This window comes from Rhinolophus sinicus, chromosome 15 (assembly GCF_057876585.1).
Source record: "Rhinolophus sinicus isolate RSI-liver-muscle chromosome 15, RSI-T2T, whole genome shotgun sequence".
Taxonomy (NCBI): domain Eukaryota; kingdom Metazoa; phylum Chordata; class Mammalia; order Chiroptera; family Rhinolophidae; genus Rhinolophus; species Rhinolophus sinicus.
Window position 1 is genome coordinate 10,781,910 of NC_142515.1, and position 22,471 is coordinate 10,804,380.

General features: G+C 37.6%; 1 protein-coding gene across 2 annotated transcripts in view; it reads left to right on the forward strand.

The window, feature by feature from the left end:
* The first annotated feature begins 6,925 nt into the window (after nucleotides 1-6,925).
* The window catches only part of RAB11FIP2 (RAB11 family interacting protein 2), a 39,918-nt gene continuing 24,372 nt past the window's right edge, over nucleotides 6,926-22,471 (forward strand). Inside the window, exons 1-3 of one of the 2 annotated variants that reach the window (XM_088791839.1) lie at nucleotides 6,926-8,120; nucleotides 13,704-14,146; nucleotides 14,853-15,321. In XM_088791839.1, coding sequence (XP_088647965.1) covers nucleotides 7,768-8,120; nucleotides 13,704-14,146; nucleotides 14,853-15,321 — 1,265 coding nt within the window. In that variant the 5' untranslated portion in view covers nucleotides 6,926-7,767. The remainder of the gene's footprint in view (nucleotides 8,121-13,703; nucleotides 14,147-14,852; nucleotides 15,322-22,471) is intronic. The other variant, XM_019725256.3, reaches the window with a different exon arrangement.

The following is a 22,471-nucleotide window of genomic DNA, read 5'->3' on the forward strand; positions in this document are numbered from 1 at the left end:
ATTTCTTATGAGCTTGGCCTCCCTGTGCTTTACCTGACCCTTCATTTGATCCTCCCAACAGCCCCATTTTGCAGATGAGCAAGCCTACACTTAGAGTTTACATAATTCGCCCCAGGTCACATGAGTAGTTAGCGCCCAAGAGACAAAACCCACCCTGGGATGGGCACTCAATGGCAGCCCAGTGCGTGTCTCTGAGGAACTTTGGAGAAAATCTTGTTTTAGAAAACGTTTCAAGCCCTGGATTCCTGAGGGGCCTAATGCACCAGACTTCACTTTTACAAAGCCAGTTTGCTCACTTTTACGAAGCCAGTGCCTTTCCAATGTCCGAGTATATATAGAAGAGGAAAACAGAAGCCCTCGGAATGACAAAGGTGATGTAGGCACAACTTTAACTTAGAAATTCATGTAATGCACTTCATACTTTGGACAGAAGTTTTTGAAAATTTTTCTTAATTTTCTGAAGATCTCAGGTTACAAGAGCCCAGTTACAGGTGCAAATTACACAATGTATATATACCTTCTCCTCTCATGTAAGCCTGACAAACAATCTCAGTAAAACACGGTTGCTCATTGACATGAGTCTGTTGGGAAGCATCTGGGTAATCAGATCCAAGTTTAGAGACAAGAAATTTAAAAGTTGCTGTTTTACTGAAGAAGAATTTAAGTTGTTCAAGGTCACACACGCTATTAGTTGGTTGAGCCAGATACATTCTCTCAGTTCAGTGCTACCTTCCACAATACTACTTAACTTCCTGGAAGCAGTTATTTCTTTCAGGTCTACATTGCCAAGCCAAGTCCTATGGCTTAATTTTGCCTATGTAGCTCGTCAGTGATTATTCCAATAACTAGAAAATGATTCCAGCACAGGTTCACAATAGTCCTTCCCTATATCATAACCTGTAAGTGCTCTGAAGGTGATCTAATCCAGACCGTGTAAAAGATAAGCACGCAGTTCTTAGCCAAAAATATTTTTATTATCAGATACTCAGATGGACTAAAACATTGTTGGAACGGCTTAGCAGAAATGGTTTGAAATCTGACCTTGGAACAAGAAGAGTTGGCTCTACCCCTCAAAATGCCATTTCCACCCCCCACCCCCAGGCTTTATATCAAACATACAAAATATAATGAATATTTTTAATATCCTTTAGTTTATTTAGCATAGATTAAATATGTAGAAAGGGAGAGAGCACTAGATCTTCTGTAGGGGGAAGAAAATGACGACCAAATATTTTTGCCAGCTGCCCTTCAGTTTAATGCTCATCAGTAATGATCATATACATTAGGTGCAGAAATATTATAATTCTAATCCCTTATTATTCATTTTTAAAAATCCTCCTCTATCTTGGATTTTACCTGAATATGAAAAATATTAACAGATGGTTTATAAAGTACCAGGATGATAAATTTATGTAACCCTGATAAACATTTATTTCAGCAATAATCAAAATTATCCCGTCCTTGTTAACCTCCACATAAATCCATATAAGTAGCAATGTTCTGGAAGATTTCAGAAAGACTCATGATGATGAAAAAACTGAAACTTGAAGATATATACCTAAGTATTCACAAAACCTTTCTCCAATAACAATAATCTCTGCTTTTCAGTAATTATATATATATTTACTATTATATAAACAAAATCATATCTATATAAATTTATATTAACTTCTGCTTTTCAGTAAATCCATATATAAAAATTCACTGTATTATATAAACAAATCATATCTACATAAAATATTATATATTGTAAACATCTGTAAAATTTATATTATATTGTGTATGTTATATATTGTATGTACTATATGATATATACAATATTATACACACACATATATATACATATATATGTGTATATATATATACACACATATATATGTGTGTGTGTGTGTGTGTATATATATATATATATATATACACACATATGTATATATATATATATGAAGGACTTTGAGAATTCTGGAGGTGGAATGCTCCTCAGGGGAACAAAAAGATTATGACTTGTCAGGTCCACAACTGCTTAGTTGCAGAGCCAGGATTAGCAATCAGGCCTTCTGATGCTCAGGCCCATGGGTTTTCCACACTATCATTTACAAACTCCCAATAATTTCATTGTCAGTTATCAAAAAGAGGCATGATTACCAAAAAAAATGAAAAATAAAAAAATAAAAATTTCTCTGCACATGTGCATAGGAGACCTGTATGGATATCTCTGCAGCATTGTTTATGATGGTGAAAAATTGGAAACAACTTAAACATCCTTTGGAAGGAGAAAAAAGATCAAATGGGGTTTATTCATCTGACCCAATACTGTCTGACAGTTAAAGTAAATCAATTCACGGTCCATGCATTGTTAACCTGTGTTGATTTTGTTGAAGAAACAAAAATTGCATGACATAATAATATGGTACCGTAAGGAGGAAATTAAAAGACATCCACACAAAATATTCTTATGTGCAAAATGTATTCTGCTTCATAAATTCTTGCCTTCCTCAACATGTCTTCATAGCTTGAAAAAGCTACAAAGAATATGAATCAAAGTTATGTTTATTACTACAAGTGAAAAGTTTGAAGATTTTCAAAACCTCTTGCACCTATTTGTAATTTCTTCCTAATCTTGAGCTGTTAGGGTCAATTTCCTCACACAAGGCCTGTTAATAAAAGATATATTTACTTCCTTTCTGTAATGATCATTTTCATTTGGGAGAAAGAGCTCTCAGGACATTCTTGAGGATTTTTTCCTCCTGAATTAGAGGAGCCTTCATTAATAAGTTACATAAAAAAGGAATCTGCTTTAATATATTGACTAAATTCAATTAGGTAATTATAATGCAATTTGTTTCTTTGTGTTGTGGATATACTACTTAGAATTATTAAATGTTAGAGAATGCTTTAGTGGTTCCTATTAGAGACTCTTATTTTACAGATGAAGAAACAGAGGTCCAAAGAAGGAAAATTACTTCCCTAAAGATATGTAGCTAGTAATAATAGGCAGACTTGGGATTAAGTCCCAGGCTGCTGACTGAAGCTCTTTATAGTACGACATACCACACTGTTCATGCATTACAAACTGTGTCCATACACTGCCCAGTCCCAGAAGACAAATGCATCAGCCCAGTGATAAAAACAGAACAATTACCAAAACTCCCCGAATACTACTTTATTACAATTACAATTTTAAATCCATTTGCCAAATAGTTTTTTACTTTTTAGCTGGTTATATGGAGATTAATCTGTGTTCTCTGAAGTTTTGCCATATATATGTGTATAAATTATATATATATTTGAGTTGTGTATATATTTGATGTGTGTGTGTGTGTGTGTGTGTGTGTGTGTGTGTGTGTCTAAAGTATGAAGATTGTAACGGAACTTTGGAAACTCCAACTGGAAAATAATTAATATCTGATCCATATCCTATATGGGAGCGTTATAACTATTCTTGACCCAGTGGGTTATTTAAACACTAAGAGCTTTATAATTGTCCTACAATAGATTTGCAAGTGGCAATTTTAGAGCTGCTGATGCTCAAAGGGAAATATTATTTCATAGTGCTTGGAATAAGTCTCCTATGGGACTTTACTGAAAGGCACAGTGTTTAATAAATATTTTCATCTGTGTAGTCCCTACACCATTGGAGACTAAATATTGACTATGTTACCTTCTGGTCAAATTGTTCTTATTCATTACATCAGTCACTGTAACAGTTTCAAATTAGAAATTTCAGCATTTTCCTCCTTTAAGACGTATTATTTCCCCAAGCTCTCGAATTTAGAATTATACTAAACATTTTGAACATGTCATTAGTCTTAGAATAAAAAAAAGTGTCTTCGATTCTGGTTTGTTGTCCTTAAGTATGCAATCCTTCTTCCGTTTTTAAATTACTGTCCATGTATATCTTAAAATTAGTAAGAAGAAGTTTTAAAACTGTACGACAATAAGCATTTTTGCAGAACCACTTTGATCCCAGATCTTATGTAATTGCCATTATTTTTCACTGTGAGCCAACCATATATGTGACCCAATTGATATATTTTTACTCTCTTAATTGGAATAATCAAAAAAGAAAAAAACACTTCTTATACTTCTTATAGGAAATCACTTCACTTTCACAATACAATTGTGAAGTCTATTTAGCTCATTTTATCTTTTTTCTTTTGTTTATATGCTTGCTTTGGGCAAAAATATGCTATTTTCTTATTCTGGCTTACAAACATTAAGTCATAACTCCAGATCTTGCCAAATAGTAAAATTAAAAAATTTTGGCTCTAACCAGGTTTTGGTTAAACTCAAATGAAATTTAGATGCTACAGGAAGAGATGTTAATAATTTCAGGTGTTTAGCTCCTGCCTTAAGAGTACTCCCCAAATTTTGTTGGAGTATGTTATTGCATTGCTGTGAACTACCCCTGCCAACTTCCATCCCAGAGATGGCTGTATTTCAGAGGTGAGTGAAATGATACTTGTAAACAAATTTATAATCATTAATAAAGCTTGCCAAACAATTTGAGCTCTTTAGAAACACACATCCACTATTATAATTAATTGCCCATGTTTATGTAATTACAATCTTTAATAGAGACATGAAGACTTTTAAAAATGCAATTTATAAAAATTCACAACATAACTAAATTTGTTTTTATGATGCTTATTTTGTTCTTACAAGTTTTAAGTATCAAATTATTTCTCTCTGGGGATCCTGGTTGAAATTCCACCAGTGGCTATTCTAAAGCACTCTTTAAAAATTAAAAATTCCTAAAGATATTTTTCTTTAAAGTTGACAACTGCCCACTCTGGGATCCAGATGCTATATTCACAGCACAGTGATTTTTCTCTGTTTCCCACACATGGCCTTTTCATATACTGTCTCTCGAAGATAAAAATTTCTGCCTCTTTTTAAACATTTTATAGTAAACTTTCAGTAGAATGACCTAAAACTGGGTCTTTTCATTCTGGATGGCATCTAGCTCAGGATTATTCAAGATTCATCTGTAGCTTGCTTCCCTGAAGAGCTTGGGGGTAAATTAATCTACTCTCTTGAAGTGCCTACTTCATGCAGAACTCACACAAGCCACTGTGTGTAAGCAGCATTGAAAAGTTGGAGTTTCCAATAAGTAAAAGGAAATCTGTAGACACTAACAAGTGTCAGTGGGTCCTTCAAAGAATGTGCTGGAATCTGGGTGGTCTTTGAGGTTTGTGGTGTTATCCTTTAGAGTCAAGAAAGTATCTTCCTTCTACAAGATTAAAATAATGGATAATGCTATCCTCTTTGCTCCCCTCAACCCCTGCCCAAGGTTTTTCAACTCTATGGTTGCTTTTCTGACACAAATATACTGGGTCCTCATATACCTCCATTCAAAAATATTTAAAAAAAAGACTCTTAGTTTTTAAGTGCTGCTGCTGTTATCCTGTAAACGTTAAAAAAACATGGAGAACATAATGTCCTCCTCAAATGGAAAAGTTTTAAACCTTGCCTGAAAATAATCATCATAATACCTTACACTTTTATCGCCATTTTAAATTGGAAAAGTGTATGCACATTTATCATATTGTTTTACTCTCAAAATTAGTTCTGTAAAGGGAGAAAAGACATTAAGTCAGTCAATAAATTGTGTGCCTACTGCACGCTGGGCCCTGTGAAGTGATGCTCCCTAAGGCAGTCCAAAGAATTTAGAATTTCCTTGAGAAAATAAAATATGAACAGAAATAAAAACAATAAAGGTGGTATATAAAAGTCTTATCATTGAGAAATAGAGAGGCAAAGGGCGACACTGCTAGGAAATGTACATGCTCATAATACTCCTCCCAACTCGCTAATAGCTACTTTATCTGCAATTTATGGACAAGGGAACGGAGGTTCCCAGAATCTAAATTCCTTGCCTCAGGAGGCTAAGTGCCCATGGCCAGCTATGTACTGAATTTCTGGCAGAGCTGAGGCATCAAGCAAGGCTCCCGACTCATCAGCCGTTATGCATGTGTTTCCCACTAGATCAGGCTAGTGTGGAAAAAGCACAGTATTGACATCTCCCCGTTTTCTTAACAAAGCCCCTTTCATCCCGACAGCACTGGGGTCCATCAGGCCTTGCCCTCAGGAGCAAGTAAGTCTGTGCCTTTGGTGAAGGAGGCTGTTTTTCTTAGTTGGTGATGACCAGAACGATCTCTGGGTTTGGCTTCCGAGGTGGACAGTCTACCCGACTGCAATACCCCAAGGTTCCTTTTGACATGGAGACCATAGAGTTGTGATGGGGTCTTAACAACTTTTCTTACTCATGATGAAACTGAGGCTCAGGGAAGGAAAACGACTTGCCCAAGGTCATGCAGACGGATGGTGGCAGACATGGGGCTAGATACAGATCTTAGGACTCCAGCCCAATGCCTCCTGCCATCTTTATTAATTCCTGTGCTAGTTTCGGAATCTTTTATCTGCTTCCCTCTCTTTCTTGGGTTTGTGTGTGGTGTGATTCCAGTCAATTAACAGCCGTCTCTTTTATCAAAAGGAAAAGAGTTGAGGAAAACTGTGTTTTCGGTCAGTGAAGGGGCCTGATTACTCGACCACCATTTCCCGAAAGCCTGCTTTGCGCCAGGCACTGGGCATCCAGGGTACAGCAAAGTCGGCCTCCAAAGACTGAAATCGGTCTTTGCCCAGATCCGACAGGCCCCGGGTCTTAACGACGCCTCTCAGGAGCGGTCCCCAGCTCCCCGCGTATTCTCCCCCTTCCTCCTACTGCGGCGGGTTTAGGCCCCGACGCCCCGGAGCCCGGGCTGCGCCAGGCCGGAGCAGCCCACGCGAACTGACCGCAACACCCAGCCGTGGGCCTGGAGCGCGCGTCGCGCGACCCCGGTCGCCACAGCAACCAGGGAGGCGCTGACCCCTAACCCCCGCGGCCCCGCCCGGCCCCGCCCCGTCGCGTTCCCGAGATCAACATGGAGAAAGGCAACCCGGAAGTGCCGCCGCCGCCGCCGCCCGCCCGGTGCTAGCAGCTGCCGGCCGGGCAGGGCCGACCCAGGTGCCCGCCGCCCTGCAGCCCGCGGCCTGCTGGCGCCAGAGCGGCCCGGTTCCCTGCCCCACGTCCCACGCCACCCCCAGGCGACCCGCCCCCGCCCCCGCCCGAGAGGCGGAGCTGAGGCAAGAGGGAGGAGGAGGAGGAGGAGGAGGAGGGAGAGGTTTGCGAGAGCGAGCGAGGCCGCGCGAGCCGCCGGCGGTTCGTATTACCGGGGTCGGGAGGAGGAGCCCAGGCCGGGCCCCGCGGGCTAGCGTGAGGCGGGCGGGAGGCACGGACGAGGCGAGGGCGGCCCGGCCTAGAGGAGGCGGGCGGGGGGCCGGGGGCTGCGACTTTGGGCGAGCGAGCTCTCGCCTGCAGGGAGGGGGGCGCCCTCCCACCTCCGCAGCCCTCCGCCCGAGCCCTGGCGGCCAGGCCTGAGCTGCCCGTAGGCCGGGGAGCCGCCCGCCGCCGCCGAGGGCTTGTCCCGAGGGCCGGCGGAGCGTGAAGGTGCGGACGCGAGGCGGGGGTCCGCGCAGGGGCCGGGACGGCGCGGCCAGGTGATGGTGGGCCCCTGCGCTTCTCCTAAGGAAAGGGGCCCGTCCCGGGGCAGCCATGGCCCTGAGCTGCCCCGTTGAGGCGCTTTGACATCAGCCACAGGGAAGTTGGGCAGCTGTCAGTTTGCCTGTGTCTGTTAAGTGCCCTTAGGATGCAGTGATGAGGCTTTAAGCTCTCCCTCCCGGAGGGGCGCTGCCTGCGCTTGGGAACTCGGTGCAGAGAAAAAGGACAGAATGATGCTTTCCGAGCAAGCCCAAAAGTGGTTTCCAACCCACGTGCAGGTCACAGTGCTTCAAGCCAAAGATCTCAAGCCAAAAGGCAAAAGTGGCACCAATGACACATACACTATCATTCAGCTGGGCAAGGAAAAGTACTCCACCTCTGTAGCTGAGAAAACCCTTGAGCCAGTCTGGAAGGAAGAGGCCTCCTTTGAGCTACCTGGATTGCTAATGCAGGGGAATCCAGAGAAATACATTCTTTTCCTCATAGTTATGCACAGGTCCCTGGTGGGTCTGGATAAGTTTTTAGGGCAGGTGGCAATCAATCTCAATGACATCTTTGAGGACAAACAAAGAAGGAAAACAGAGTAAGTTATATAATTTATTTTGAATTTGGGGGAGTTTGACTATATCTTATCTATGGATTTTCTGTTCTTGGAAGTTTTTTGTATACCTGGGGCATTGGTTTTTGGACTGAAATGTGACCCAGTTTTAAGCACCATCATTTGCGTGAATCTGAAGTAAAAATAACCCTTGTGAAGAAATGTTTTTTAAATGGAGTCATTAATAATTCCTTACTCTCAGTGGTTTGAGGTAATCATCTTATGTAATTGAATATTTTCCACCGGATTTTAAGTAAATTAACATCGTTTTACTACTTATACGAGGACTGGATCACAGTGTTGACCAACTAAAACGTGTGTAATTTGTTATGATCTTTAAACATTACAATTTTCCAGGAGATGAAATAGCAGAAAACTAAGTCTGCCAATATAATTCGTGTGTGTGTGTGTGTGTGTGTGTGTGTGTGTAACTCTGAAGCTGTCAAAAAATAAATTGTCAAATTTAGAACTCAGTATTTCCTTTTAGCATTATCAACACAGTTGGCCTTTATTTGAGCTCAACCATTTTTCAGGGTCAGTACATCTTGATGGAGTCTAACGCTGTTCAAAGAAAAAAGTTTTAAAAGTATGAACAGACATCCTCACCTTGAACACACTAACATTTTCCTTTGAATTTACAATATATTGGAGCTGGTGTATCACTTCAGAATTAATTCTGTAAAGCCAGTGTGTTGAGACCACATTAAATGCTGTCATATTGAAACAGTGATTAAACTCTTGTGATGAAATGATTTAATGATGTCTTCAATGAAAACATGACCTTTTTATTATGACTTTCAAGTTTCATATAGATATATTCTAATTTAATAAAACCATAATATAACGTAACACTAAGATATTATGTCTTAAGTTGAAAAATAGTATATTTTCAGAAATAGGTGTATTCACCCATTCTTTAAACTTATAATATGTTTCTAGTCTGAGAGAACATAATTTTTTTTTAAATTTATTGGGGTGACAATTGTTAGTAAAATTACATAGATTTCAGGTGTACAATTCTGTATTACATCATCTATAAATCCCATTGTGTGTTCACCACCCAGAGTCAGTTCTCCTTCCATCACCGTATATTTGATCCCCGTTACCCTCATCTCCCACCCCCCACCCTGAGAGAACATAATTTTAATTGGTGGAATTAATAAGAGAAAAAAATATAGGTGGAATTTATAAGAGGAATTCAAATTTCCAGAATAGCTTTGGTGTTTCTTTCAGTCATAACTGAAATTTATTTACCCCTTTAGAAACTTTTTTATAATGATAACTTTCTTGAAGTTTATGTTAATTTCTTGTTTTTTAAAACAACCATTTCTTGTTCTTTTCTATTCATAGCTGTCTTCCTGCAAGTTTCTCTTGATTGGAGTTTTTATTTGTAAAAAGTTTTCAATCAGATCTTTACCTAAGATTTAATATGTGTAGGGTGAAAGGGTAGAGAAAAATACCAGGGATGGTAGATGAACAATGGTAAATATTGAGACTAGTTAAGGAGGTGAAAATATTTTAAGAAAAAGGAGAGAAAAAAGTTTTAAAAAGTGTAAAGTTGAATATATATCAATGATTTTTATAAAACTGTTTGATAACTACAAACTAGCTTTCAGTTTCCTCTGAGGAGTTCATCAGAATTTAAATTGAAAAGTGGATAATTATCAAATAATTTGTTTCAAATTGCCAATTTTGGATGACACTATATAATATTCTAAGTACTTTGAATGTGAACTTGTAAGTACACTGTAACTTCAAATTTCATACTGCATTTACAGTACTTTCCATGTTAATGAAGGATGTATTACAGGCCTTCTCTGAAATGTAAATTTTCCAAGTAAAAGTAGGCCCACCTGTGAACCCAGCAATTCTGAGGATGAAATAAGATTTCAAAGTTTCTTCTTGCTTTACTCCTTATCTGTAGCAGCGTCACAATTACAATACATTTAGCTGTAAACAATAATACTGGAGTCTCCCTGTGGAAATTCTCTTTGGCTACTATATAAAATTGTGTAGAACTTTTGGGGGGGGAAATGCTTTAAAATGTTATCAACAGGGCTGCGAGGTTATTGCATGCAAAGTGATTTTCATATGTTATTAAATCCCTCACGTTTTCTTTCTTTGTGGATAAATGGGGACCACATATTTGATGAGATATCTTTATTGCTAATATTTCTGGTTTTTTAATATATTTAATAGTTTCCTTTTCCAGCACAGCTGTACATGTGGCACAGCAAGAGACAGATTTGAGCCACCGGTGTATTGCAAGAAAGATATTTAATATTCTGCACATGGCTGAACCTTGTCAGCAGATTCCCAAGTGCTTTTTAGAAAACTCAAGTGAGTGATGAAGGTTACCAGCTGATTTAGAAAAGTCCCATGAAACTGCTGGGTGTGACACTTTTTACTCTTGACACTGAAGACAAGTATTTACAGCTTGTCTTCCAGTTGTGTCATGATAGGAGAAGTGTGACAGCTAAAACTATTACTTATTTTTATACCTTAACATTAAATGACTTTTTTATTCTTTTCTTTTAAGGAGAAGGGAAAAAGGGTCTGAGCCTGAATGCTTTGAGTGGGGCATGGAAAGAGAACTTCTGTATCTCCCACTTTAATGGGTGTCTGGGTTGGTTCTGGCATGAGATTTAAGGAAATAATACGTTTAATAATAGAATGGTAAAATTGTTCATGCTGCTATGTAATATCTATTTGATTTTTTTTTTTATAATAGAAGTGGGTGATGTTGATTTTTTTTTTTTTTAATGCTCATGAAAAGTAATAACAATCAGAGTCCCTAGAGTTAGGTATGACTCAAACACATGCAGATTTTAGGACTTTTGTGTGCTCCTCTGCAGTGCACCTGCGTCCTGGCCTCTGGCACCCTTACTGCCAATCTTGTCCTATTTCTGACCACACAGCACCAATTGCTTGGGAATAGTTCCCACATGTGTGGTGGTTTTTGAACGTGGACCTGTGCCCACTAAAAATTGAACAGAGGCCATACACAGTTTAAATCCAACACTCAAGAGGTGAAAAAAAATCAGCATTAATCCACTAAGTCCCAAATGCTGTGTCTTCATTTTATCTTTTTGAAGCCTGGGAAAACACTTCTTATCTCTGGGATGATTTTTGAAGGTCTCAATAAGACTTCCCTGTTATATCACTTTCAAAATAAAGCAGCTAAAGTTATTTGTCATGCCTATATTTTAAATTAGTATATTTGTTAAAGTTCTTCACAAGATTTTTTTTTTTTTTGGTGGGGGGGAGAATGGAAAATACTGTATTTACATTTACAGATTGTATTCAGACCCTGACTTGCTTCATTCTTTCAAGCTCAGTCTTTAGTGTTCCCTAACAAAAAAACAAAACAATGCAGCCCGCGCACGGTATATTACAGCTTGGTGGTTTTAAGAATACAGTTCTAGAAATAATAATTCAGTAAACATTTATCTAGTGCAAGGCAAACTAACTTCGTGGCGCTTATACTCTAGCAGTAGAAATGTGCATCATTTTCCTCTTTGGCTGTCATGTCTCCTGATAAATACAGTGTTATCTATGTAACATATCATCAGCTATGCGATTAATCTTATTGACATACATGGTTCATCAGATATGAAAGAACTTCTGTTTTTATGCCGATGTTATTCATCAACTTTGGGTATTTTCTTTATTGACTTTAATCTGACATTGGGAAGTTACTTATTCTCTGTGCCTCAATTTCCTCATCTATGAAATAAGGATGTTAAAGTAGATCACTTATTTGGTCTTATTTCTAAAATTCTATGAATTTGGTTACCCTCACCCCCTTCCATTTATTGGGCTATTGTTTGTCTTTTCTTGGATTTGCTTTGCTTTGTCGTATGCATGGAAATCCTACATGCTTGGGTTTTTTTGCTTTGTTTTGTTTTTGGTACAGTTCTTAAAAAGTGTATTCACCTATTTTCTGTAAAGCCTGAGATGTTACCGAGTTTTTCTCAAGTACCATCCATTAGAAGTATTTCTTACCCATCGAAAAAAATGGTTCTATTTTCCAAAACTAAGTTAATAACTGGGTATATATCCTCATTTCATTTCCAGACTTTTCGAGCGCTCAGTTTTGGGTTGTTCAAGGTTCTCTGTTCCACAAAGTTTATTGCTGTCATTTCTAGTCCCTGTGCCTTCAGATTTCACCCTTTGCCCCAGATAAGGGATTTTCTCAGGTTTCGTCCTCAGATTAATGCTTTCTATTGTAAAATATTCTTTTTTAAAAAAATTGCTTGTTTTGATGCAGCTAGATCTTAGTTGATTGAATTGCTCCGTATTGATCAAGAACGTATTTCTGTTGGGTGTTACTTGCTAAGATGTAGCTGGTGTATGTTATGTGCCAGTTTTCTCTCTTGCCCGGAATGACCTGTGAACCAGTCCTCCTCATGATGTATAGTAAATGGACCTTCTTCTGGTACATCCTGTTGCTCACAATGAGAGAAAGAACTTATATAAAATTAGATCAGAGTTCCTTTGTAGCTAAGATAATTTTTATACTTGATAAAGCTGTGTTTAAATAATCTGTCTGCAGGAATGGATATTATGCTTCATGGTTAAGTAATGTAAACATTGTAGAAACTCTTCTAGGCTTGATTTTGCAGTTTTTTGGCTGTTTGCCCTACAGAATGACCACTTGTGACACTGACAACTGAAGACATTCTCATGGATAAAATACCTATAAACAAAAGCAAAATAAACTTTGCTTTTTGTACATCATTTTATAACAGTAGGCAATGTCATACAATGAAAGGACTATAAAAGCATAAGATTTGGCTCCAGTTAAAATAATTTTTATTCAGTATTGTCACAGTAGCAATAGTAAATGAAGCAAGTAGATTCTAACAGAAAGCATTTAAGCTTTCTTTCTTCTTTAAAAACCGTAAGATTTGTTCCTCTTTGTCACGTTCTGCATTTTATTCATTTTGCATATTTTTATAGGAAGAGGCTTTGACTCCTTTTACATTAATCTAAATTACATCATAAGCAATTTTCATGATTAGCAAACTATATCTAGTGACCTCCAATACTAACAAATTCTTTTAATAGTTTTTACAGAAGAAATATTTTGGGATGGAGCTAAATATTTTATTAAAAATGTGATTATCATTAAGGAATATGCTCAAAAATAGTTTGTATTGATTGATGAATTCTTTCAGAGTCTGTACCTCATTGTTCTTTAACTTTAAAAAATGTTTTTAGGCCATTTATAACACTTCTCCCAGGGAAACGGAATAACTCTCATGGGTAAGAGTTTTTGATGATGAATGATTTTCAAATCATGAAAGAAAAGGTTATCTAAAACTCCTTTTTAAACTCACTAAAGACCTGTTTTTTCAGTATACGGCACATCACGGAGACAGTGATAAGTTTTTAAAAATTAAACAGTGAGTAAAACCAGAAGTACTCTGGCTGACAGATTCTCATTCACTGCTTAAGATTGTCTTGATGTACAGTAGCTTTCCTTAAAAAGCTATTTGCATATAACAAAGCTTGATATTCTCTCTTCATTACATGTTACAACCCAGTTTTTCCTTCTCTTTAAAGGTGGTTTAGATTAGAATCCAAACAAGGAAAAAGAGCCAAAAACAGGGGTGAGATAAAGGTCAATATTCAATTCATGAGGAACAATATGACAGCAAGTATGTTTGACTTATCCATGAAGGACAAAACAAGATCTCCTTTTGCAAAATTAAAAGATAAGATGAAAGGTAGAAAAAATGATGGGACCTTTTCTGATACATCTTCTGCAATCATTCCAAGTTCTCACATGCCTGATGCCAATTCTGAATTTTCAAGTGGTGAAATGCAGATGAAATCCAAACCAAAAAAGCCTTTCCTTTTGGGTCCTCAGCGACTCTCTTCAGCACATTCAATGTCTGATTTAACTGGGGCCCACATATCTTCTGAGAAACTGAAGTCTGGCACTATTGGTCAAACGCATCTTCTCGGACGCCAGATAGATTCCTTTGGAGCAGTTCCGGAAAATGGTAAGTGACACATTCTTTCTAATTGTATCCTTACTGGCCTGAAATACCCTTTTATTTTTAAAGTATAACTTCTAAAATTAGAAAATAAAAATTAGTTTCTTGGTAGTATTTTCTAAATTTAGTGATCCAATAATTTACTAAGTACCTACTGTACTCAAAATTGGTAAGTTTATTAAAGGCAGAGCCTATCTGCATTCAGTATTGTATTTATGTTATGATAATAAAAATAAGTCCCAGTCACTTTTCATGGCCTGGCTTCTTTTTTTACTGCTGTTTTTCCTGTCTTGAAAGCCTGCATCATAAATGAATATTCCATATAATCAGAAAGCTCCTAGGAAAAAGCCTTTTATGTTCAGAAGTAAGAAAGTAAATTTAATGCTAATGATGAAAAAACAGTCTGAGAATTTATAGCACTGCCCTGCCAAGCAGAACTCCTGGTTTTGACATTATAGTTTGTTTATGTGATTGTTTCTTTCTGAGTGGAGTAAATTACTGATTGTCTTGCGATATACTAATTGCTGTTAGCCTACATACTTCAGGCTGCTATACCTTAGCATTTTAGGATTTTCTTTGATTATTTTAAAGGTTGCTATCTTTAAATAGCTAATTGCTCTCATTCTAAAAGCAACAGTATGCACACAGTATGTGTCAAATTGTGTGATGTAATGTGTCACTGATTATGTACTAACTACAAAATTGTTTGCAGCAAGTCTCAAATCTCCACACAGAAGAACATTGAGCTTTGATACTTCTAAAATGTACCAACCTGACAGCGGCGTGGATGAAGGTGAATCATCTCTCGGAAGACAAAATGACCCATTTACAAATGTGACTGCTTCATTACCCCAAAAATTTGCAACACTGCCAAGGAAGAAAAATCCATTTGAAGAAAGCAGTGAATCATGGGACAGCAGCATGAATTCATTTTCAAAATCAGTTGAAGCAAGAAAAGAAAATAAAAGAGAGAAAAGGGAGAAAGTGAGCCTGTTTGAAAGAGTGACTGGGAAAAAAGATAGCAGAAGATCTGATAAACTTAACAATGGGGCATCGGATAGCCCTTGTGACTTGAAATCACCTAATGCGTTTAGTGAAAATCGTCAGGACTATTTTGATTATGAGTCAACTAATCCGTTTACAACAAAATTCAGGGCTTCAAATATAATGCCACCTTCAAGGTAAGCTTAACTTTGGGGGAAGCTGTGCTGTTTTGAAAAATATTGTACTTTAAAGTATCAAATGGTCCTTTTAAATGCTTGAGTATTCTAAATTCCTTTTATTTTACTTGAAAAAAAAATTCTGTTTTTATAATGTATTATGGTGCCAGCCAATGTTGCATACGTCTTTGGATTTGAACTTTTTATCTTAGAAGGATGAAAGATTCTTAATCCCTACCCTAGTCTGTTTCTATTTGTGTGAGCCAGAGACTCACGGAAACTTAGGACGAGAACGGCATAGCTTTTGATGAGACATGGGGAGAGTGAATCACCAGTAGGTATTAATTCCAGCCAGAAATGTAGGTTGTATGTTGTGTTTCTATGTATTATTTTCCAAGAATTAGTTCATGGGCTATATGGAGAGGGTTAATGGACCAGTCACAGCCCATCGGCTGTTTTTTAAGAAATACTGACTTAAAAAAAAAAAAGAAAGAAAGAAATACTGACTTAAGTATTAATGGTTTTTATAATAGGTGTTAATTATGCTTATCAAATGGCTATTTAGAAGTAGTTTTATTTGTGAATATTTATTGGAATTCAGTGACCCTTGTGGGTCCTATAAACACATCAAAGAATATTTATATGGTGATTTATAGTCATAGAAATAATCACTATCATGATAAAGGTTAGGTTTTCAGAATCTTGAGTTCTCAGTTATGTACATTGTGGTACTTTTCATATTCCTTAGTACAAGTTGGAGCTATATGCATTTAAGATTATGGATTTTGCAGAAGTGAACGATGGAATAACCAATTAAGGAAACCTCAAGCAAAGAACAGGATGAATTTATTGGGATCTTAAGCAGTTAACCATAGAAGAGCATGGTAGAATGTTTGCCGTGTAACAGTTTCTCCTCGAGACAGTAATGAATGGTGTGAAGACCTGAGTGTGACTCTTGGCTTAGTAGCTCTATGATCTCTATAAAACTCAGCATCTCCATCTTTGAAACAAGGGAAATAATATCTACTTGGTAGGATTGGGTGACGATAAATGATAAAGTATATGGTGCAAAGCCAGGCCCCAAATAGGGAGCCCATAAACAGTGGCTGCTGTTATGTTTCATGTACTGTCTTGTCATATTTTATTCAAAAACAGTGCTTTTCTTTGGTCCCACTATAAACAGAAAATATTAACAATCATTCTTTTAGGCTGTGCTCTATCTCACCTCTCCTCTAGTTTTCTAATGACATTAAAATACGCATTTAAACCTTTCAAAGGGAAGTATGTGTATTTCTTCTGTTTTGGCAATAAGTGGGTATTTGCTGTGGCTTTAGAAAGTATTGGTCAGTTTTCTTTATAGATTATTCTCCAAAGAAATTTTTATCATATGGCATTAATATTTTATTTAAGAGTCCATAGTTTTGATGTGCTGTTCTCAAATATTTTACTTTGGTTTTTTTTACCGCGTGCACTTCACATATTGCATGAAGTTCTAAATGACAGGGTAAATAGAAATACATGTGCTTTGTTCCCTCCTTTACTGAACTTTTGTTGAAGAAGATTGTTGTAAACAACTGTCTGAGATAACTTAGAGATTGGGTAATTTATATAATTTTAGAGTCAAAGAAAAGCAAGAAAAATGGGAAATGGTAGGAAAATAGTGGTTTTAAATTATGGCAACGTATGGAAAAATTAGATGTCCTCAAACCTTTAATTACCCTATATTTGGGCTATTTCCATGGACTGCCACAGATTTTAAAAGTGAATGTGGCATTTTACCAGATTTAGGGTTCATTTTGGGTAACTTCAATAGTAATGCCTTTTCTATTACAATTAGAGCTGTTTCATGACATATGTATAAAATGATTGCAAGTATGGTATGTAAACAAAAAGTAGGTTTTTAATTTCTAAGACTTTTTCTTCACATTCTTTCATCTTCGTATTCTGTGAGATGTCAGATATGAAGACAGAAACATTTGTCAATTCCTGGGAAGTTACTCTTCCTTTTTGTGTCACAAACTATCTTTGTGGTAAGTTTAAAACATTTGCAAAAAGGGGTAGCTCTGCTAATAGTATATTCCAAAAGGCTTGAGTATAAATAGATCTAGGAAGAGAGTGAAGCTCAGATTTCTGAAAAGCAGCTTTATCTTGGGTGGAATTTGGGAGGACAGAGTAGAGGGAGTTTTAGCTTTCCATAACACATATTCCTGTTTTCCTCCCAGTATCATCCCTCAGTTAGATGAGACATTTTAGATTTCTCACATTAACGTCTAAACCAAATGCACCTTTGAAGCTGCAGACTCACATCACTGGGACACATGCTGTGAATTATTTTTTCCAGCAGTGCTAAGTAGGTCTCTTTAAAGAGTTGCCTGGACTCTCATGCCCTAAGGAGGATGCTGAATAAAGTTAAGGCTAAGATACATAGCTGTGCAACTGGATTTTGTTCTTGTGAGTGAATTGGCTCACCTGTGCGTGCAGGTATATGGGAACCATATTGTTAGCCTCTGAGCGAATCGTGTATGATTTGCTTTATGCCAAAAATGTTTAAAGTACCAAGGAAAACTTTCTTAGAAGTTCGAGTTTTTCTTTTTTTGCGGGGGAATATTGGGGAACTGTGTGTTTCTCCAGGGCCCATCAGCTCCAAGCCGTTGTCCTTCAATCTAGTTGTGGAGGGCGCAGCTCAGCTCCAAGTCCAGCTGCTATTTTCAATCTGTAGTTGCAGGGGCGCAGCCCACCATCCCATGCAGGAATTGAACCCGCAACCTTGTTGTTAAGAGCTCACGTTCTAACCAACTGAGTCATCTGACTGCCCCTGTGGAAGCTCAGCGGCAGTTTGTTGTCTTTAATCTAATTGTGGAGGGCACAGCTCACTGGCCCATGTGGGAATCGAACCGGCAGCCCTGTTGTTAAGCGCTCACGCTTTAACTAACTGAGCCATCCGGCTGCCCCGAGTTTTTATTTCTTAGTGTCAGTAAAATCCACCTGAAGAAATCACCTTGTAAATCAAAAAGAGACTGCATTTTGCTTCTGTTCTTGGAATAGATCCCATAGTCTTGCATAAAACTGATAGAGGAAATGACTTAGGCTTTCTGTCGCGTTACTTCAGCAAAGAACAGGGCTTTTGGAAATGCTCTTCCCTGCAGTTGCTCTTAGGCTCTTTCATCTCCCAGTATCAGCAGTATATAGTTTTCCAGAAACAGATATACCAAGATGTTTGTTATATCATTTTCAATCATTTGTTCACAGCCTGTTCTTTACCATTGGAAAGTGGAAACGGGTGGGTATGTTTACCAAACCAGATTTGCTTTTTTTTGTTTTGTTTTAAACAGAGACAGCTAAACCCCTAGTTCGTTGGGGACCAGGTGACAAAGTTCTGGCTTATCGTAGAGTTAATAGATGAGATGTGTACCACTTCTGGGTCTGGTCCATGAAAACCTGCGCGGTCCTCCATACTGCCTCTCTTCCTCCAGACCTGAGACCGGGGACTGGCAAATAAGATGGGGGCCAAATCTGGCTTGCTGCCCATTGTTGTAAATAACGCTTTATTGGAGCACAGCCTGTCCATTTGTGTATGGCTACTTCTGTGCTAGTTTAATTGTAAAGACTGTAGGGCCTGCTAAGCCAAAAATATTTATTTGGCCTTTTACAAAAATAGTTTGCTGAACCCTGCACTAGCTGAATGGAGATCTTTGAGAACGGCAAAACCTATAAGGTAGGAATAACCTTTGAATGCATGTAGAAGGCCTTCTAACCTTGTCTGCATGACAAATTCTCAGAGTATTAAGTTACTGCAATTTTTGCATTTACTTATTATAGCACTTAGCATTATTATTTAGTACTTAGGGCACGTAGTTCTGTTTAAGAAAGCCTAGTTCAAAAGAGTTTAAGAACACCGATTTGCACACCGAATCCAAACTCTTCTTTCTGTTTTTGAAGGCTTACTGCATTTTAGGCTTTTCTTAACTGTACAACTTTTATTTTATTATTCCTCGTCTCTCCATTCTAAGTTAATTTCCTTACTTCACTTCTGTACCCTGAGGACCTCGTAAGCCCTGCCATCTCCTTTCCTTGGCTCAGTGGTGGAATGCACTCTTGACTCGCCTGATGTCCTAAGCCTGTCTATCCTCCATGCTAAAAGCTCTTTAATTCTTTCTTGATTACTACTGTGGCGTTCCCCTTCTTTAGATTTCTGCCGACACAGAAGATCCCAATTGCCGTGTGAGCTTTATTGTGTCTAGGTCTTAGTGCTCCTTACTAAGCTGGGTAAGTGTCTTAATAGTTGTGCTGAATCTCCTTTCGTGGGTGCCCCACAGCACCTGGCTCTGTGCACGTGTTCAGTTCTGAGCATCAGTGGCTCCTGGGGAGTTTCTTAGACCACAGTTGGTTGTTGGGTCCTACCTCAGACTGAATTAGAATCATTAGTGAATGGGTCTGAAATAAAAATGGGCGTTTTAAAATCTTCCCACTGATTCTGACAGGTTTAAAAATTGCTGATGTGAATTAAATCATGCACTTCATAAGAGTTCAGTAAGTACTTAGTGGTGAATAGGAATGAGGAGTTGTGTTTGTCAACTCATAGTCGAATAAACAACTGAGTTATACTAGCTTTCCTTATGGGGCCCTCACTAAGGTAGAGGAGACGGTAAGAAGATCAGCTTGATGGAAACAGGGGTGTGGAGAGGAGTATGAGATTTGGCCAAATAGCTAAGAAACATCTAGATGATAGTAGGCACTGAAGAGCAAGCAGAAATGTCATTAAATATTTGTGGCATCTTTGGATGAATTCTCAGAATGCAGGTAGCACCTAGGCGTTATTTCCTGCCTCCCTGTAGTTGTGAGTACCACGTAGCAAACTTTTAGTTGCTCTATAACTTAATAGTGTGTTTTATAATATTCTTAGTATTATTGATTTTATTAGCGCATATATGCATTTATTAGGTTGGCGCAAAAGTAATTGCGGTTTAAAAGGTTAAAAATAATTGCAAAAACCACAATTACGTTTGCACCAACCTAATATTTCCATTTGCAGTTGTTGATATGGAAGAACCCATCTCCTTCTTAGTTGATGAACTGAGGCCAAACAGTTGTTTTTTAGGGCAGCATAGAAATAGTGTCTAAGATCAAGTCCTCCTGTTTGTCACCACTACTTTATAATTTTGCATGACAGTGTACCTTTTACTTTTAGAATCACGTTGGCCTACTTCCCTCTTCCCTTTCTTTCCTCCCCCCTTACTTTCCTTCACTAGTTAATTCCTATCTGTGGTTGTATCATACTTTTCTTAGAAGCTACAAAAATTGGTTACCTAGAATCTATATTTAAATGTGTTTCTAATTTTCACAAATCAGAAAATCACCATAGACTTAGAAGTATGTAACTATTATTATAAAGTTGTATAACATGTCTATGAAAACATGATAGACTGTTTACTGCAGGCTTACATTTTAATTTTTAAAGTTACAGTAGACAAATGATCCTAAAGAAAAGATCCTATTGTTAGTTTTAAAACCTTCAATTTTATAATGCTCCTTGTGGACATTTTTTTTTCTTGTATAAGTTTAAAGCTCTGTTTTTGGCATAATAAAGCTTAATATGCATAAGGTTTATTTTAATAGCAATATTTATTTTTTGTTCATATTTGTCCAGTATTAGTCAAATATTAGAGATAATTTGCCTGGTATTCATGGCAGGCTGTAAGTCTTTTACACAACTGAAAACTTGTAGGCTCATTTACGAGGTAGAAAACAAAACTTTTGAGATGATTTTTAGATCCATTAATCCATTAGCGCCCAGGGATTTACAGAATGTATCCAATAAAACAACGACTGGGAACATGAAATATGCAATGTGATTAGTTCCCTTAACTCTAACTAGAACTTTATGCTTAATTCCCCAGATACTACTTGAAACTTTTTTACCCTTTGTCATCCTAATACTCATTATAATAGCTCACATTAATTGGTACATCTCCCAGTGGGTTAATTTGCAGATACCAACCATGCCATCCTTTTGCTAAGTCACTAATGCAAATCGATATTTATAGACTTCAAAATTGAAAACAAAAAAAGACAAACTTTGCTAAGTTATTATTATTATTTTGAGCTCAGAGATTGAGATAACAGATTCTATGAGAGAAGGAAAACAAGCCAAAAAAAATCAACAAAAACTACTGTCGGCTAATAAACTGATGTGAAAATTTCTCAATTTACAGCACTTGACAGGTGCTAAAAGAAAAGCATCTTTAATTTTAATGTGTTGTTAGGACCTCTTTAGAGAGACTGTACAAGTTATTAACAAGGTCCTCTGAGACAGGAGACGGGTAATTAACAAGACCTAAGGAGATATAGTTTAAGTAATTAACGAGCTCTTAGGCACTGGACACAGGATAACACATAGCGAGTCCAATAGTTAAAGAGAACAGGTTGCTATGACATGATCAAATACAAGATATCGTATGTAAGTCCTCTTGAGGTTTCTGACAGGAAAGTATTAAGATTATATTCCAGTAACCCCAGTGCGCTAATTTTTGTAAATCAACATGTGAATATTTTGGTTTAACTTTTAAGATAGAATTTGAGAGGATTATTTTTTTGTAAAACCAACAAGGTAGGAAGCTTGTTACATGTAGATTAATAACCTTTGTTAATTGTCATTAATGAAGGTGTGTATTTTGAGAACAATATGTCAGAAAGACGTAAATTATATGATTCTAAATTGCTTTGGAAATTTATTGTTCTGCTTATTTTTTCATCTCTAGCCTGTTGGCTAAAATTGCCTGTTCCAAGTTGATGCAATTTTCCTTATCTGCGGTAAAACTGTCAGGATCTAGGCCAGTGAGGAGACTACTTCACCAGTTTGGTTTTTACGTAATATGCACATGTCCCTCCAGTCATGCTCCTAGGGTGCTTTCAAGTCTGAAACCTGCTATTCCCAATTTCAAGTATTTGGTCTAGTTATTTCCTGTGTAAATTTGAAATTGTTGAAGGTATGAATTGAGTTTGGGTTCAGAAAACTACAGTCAGCAAACCTTTATTATAAACGTGTTATACTCTAAAGATTGAGATTATAAAGAAAGTCCTTGCGTGTCTCCTCATTCATCCCGTTGCCTCCTCAGTGTGGCTACTCCAGTCCATCAAAGTGATTTTTTTCCCCAAATTTCAGATCTGATGA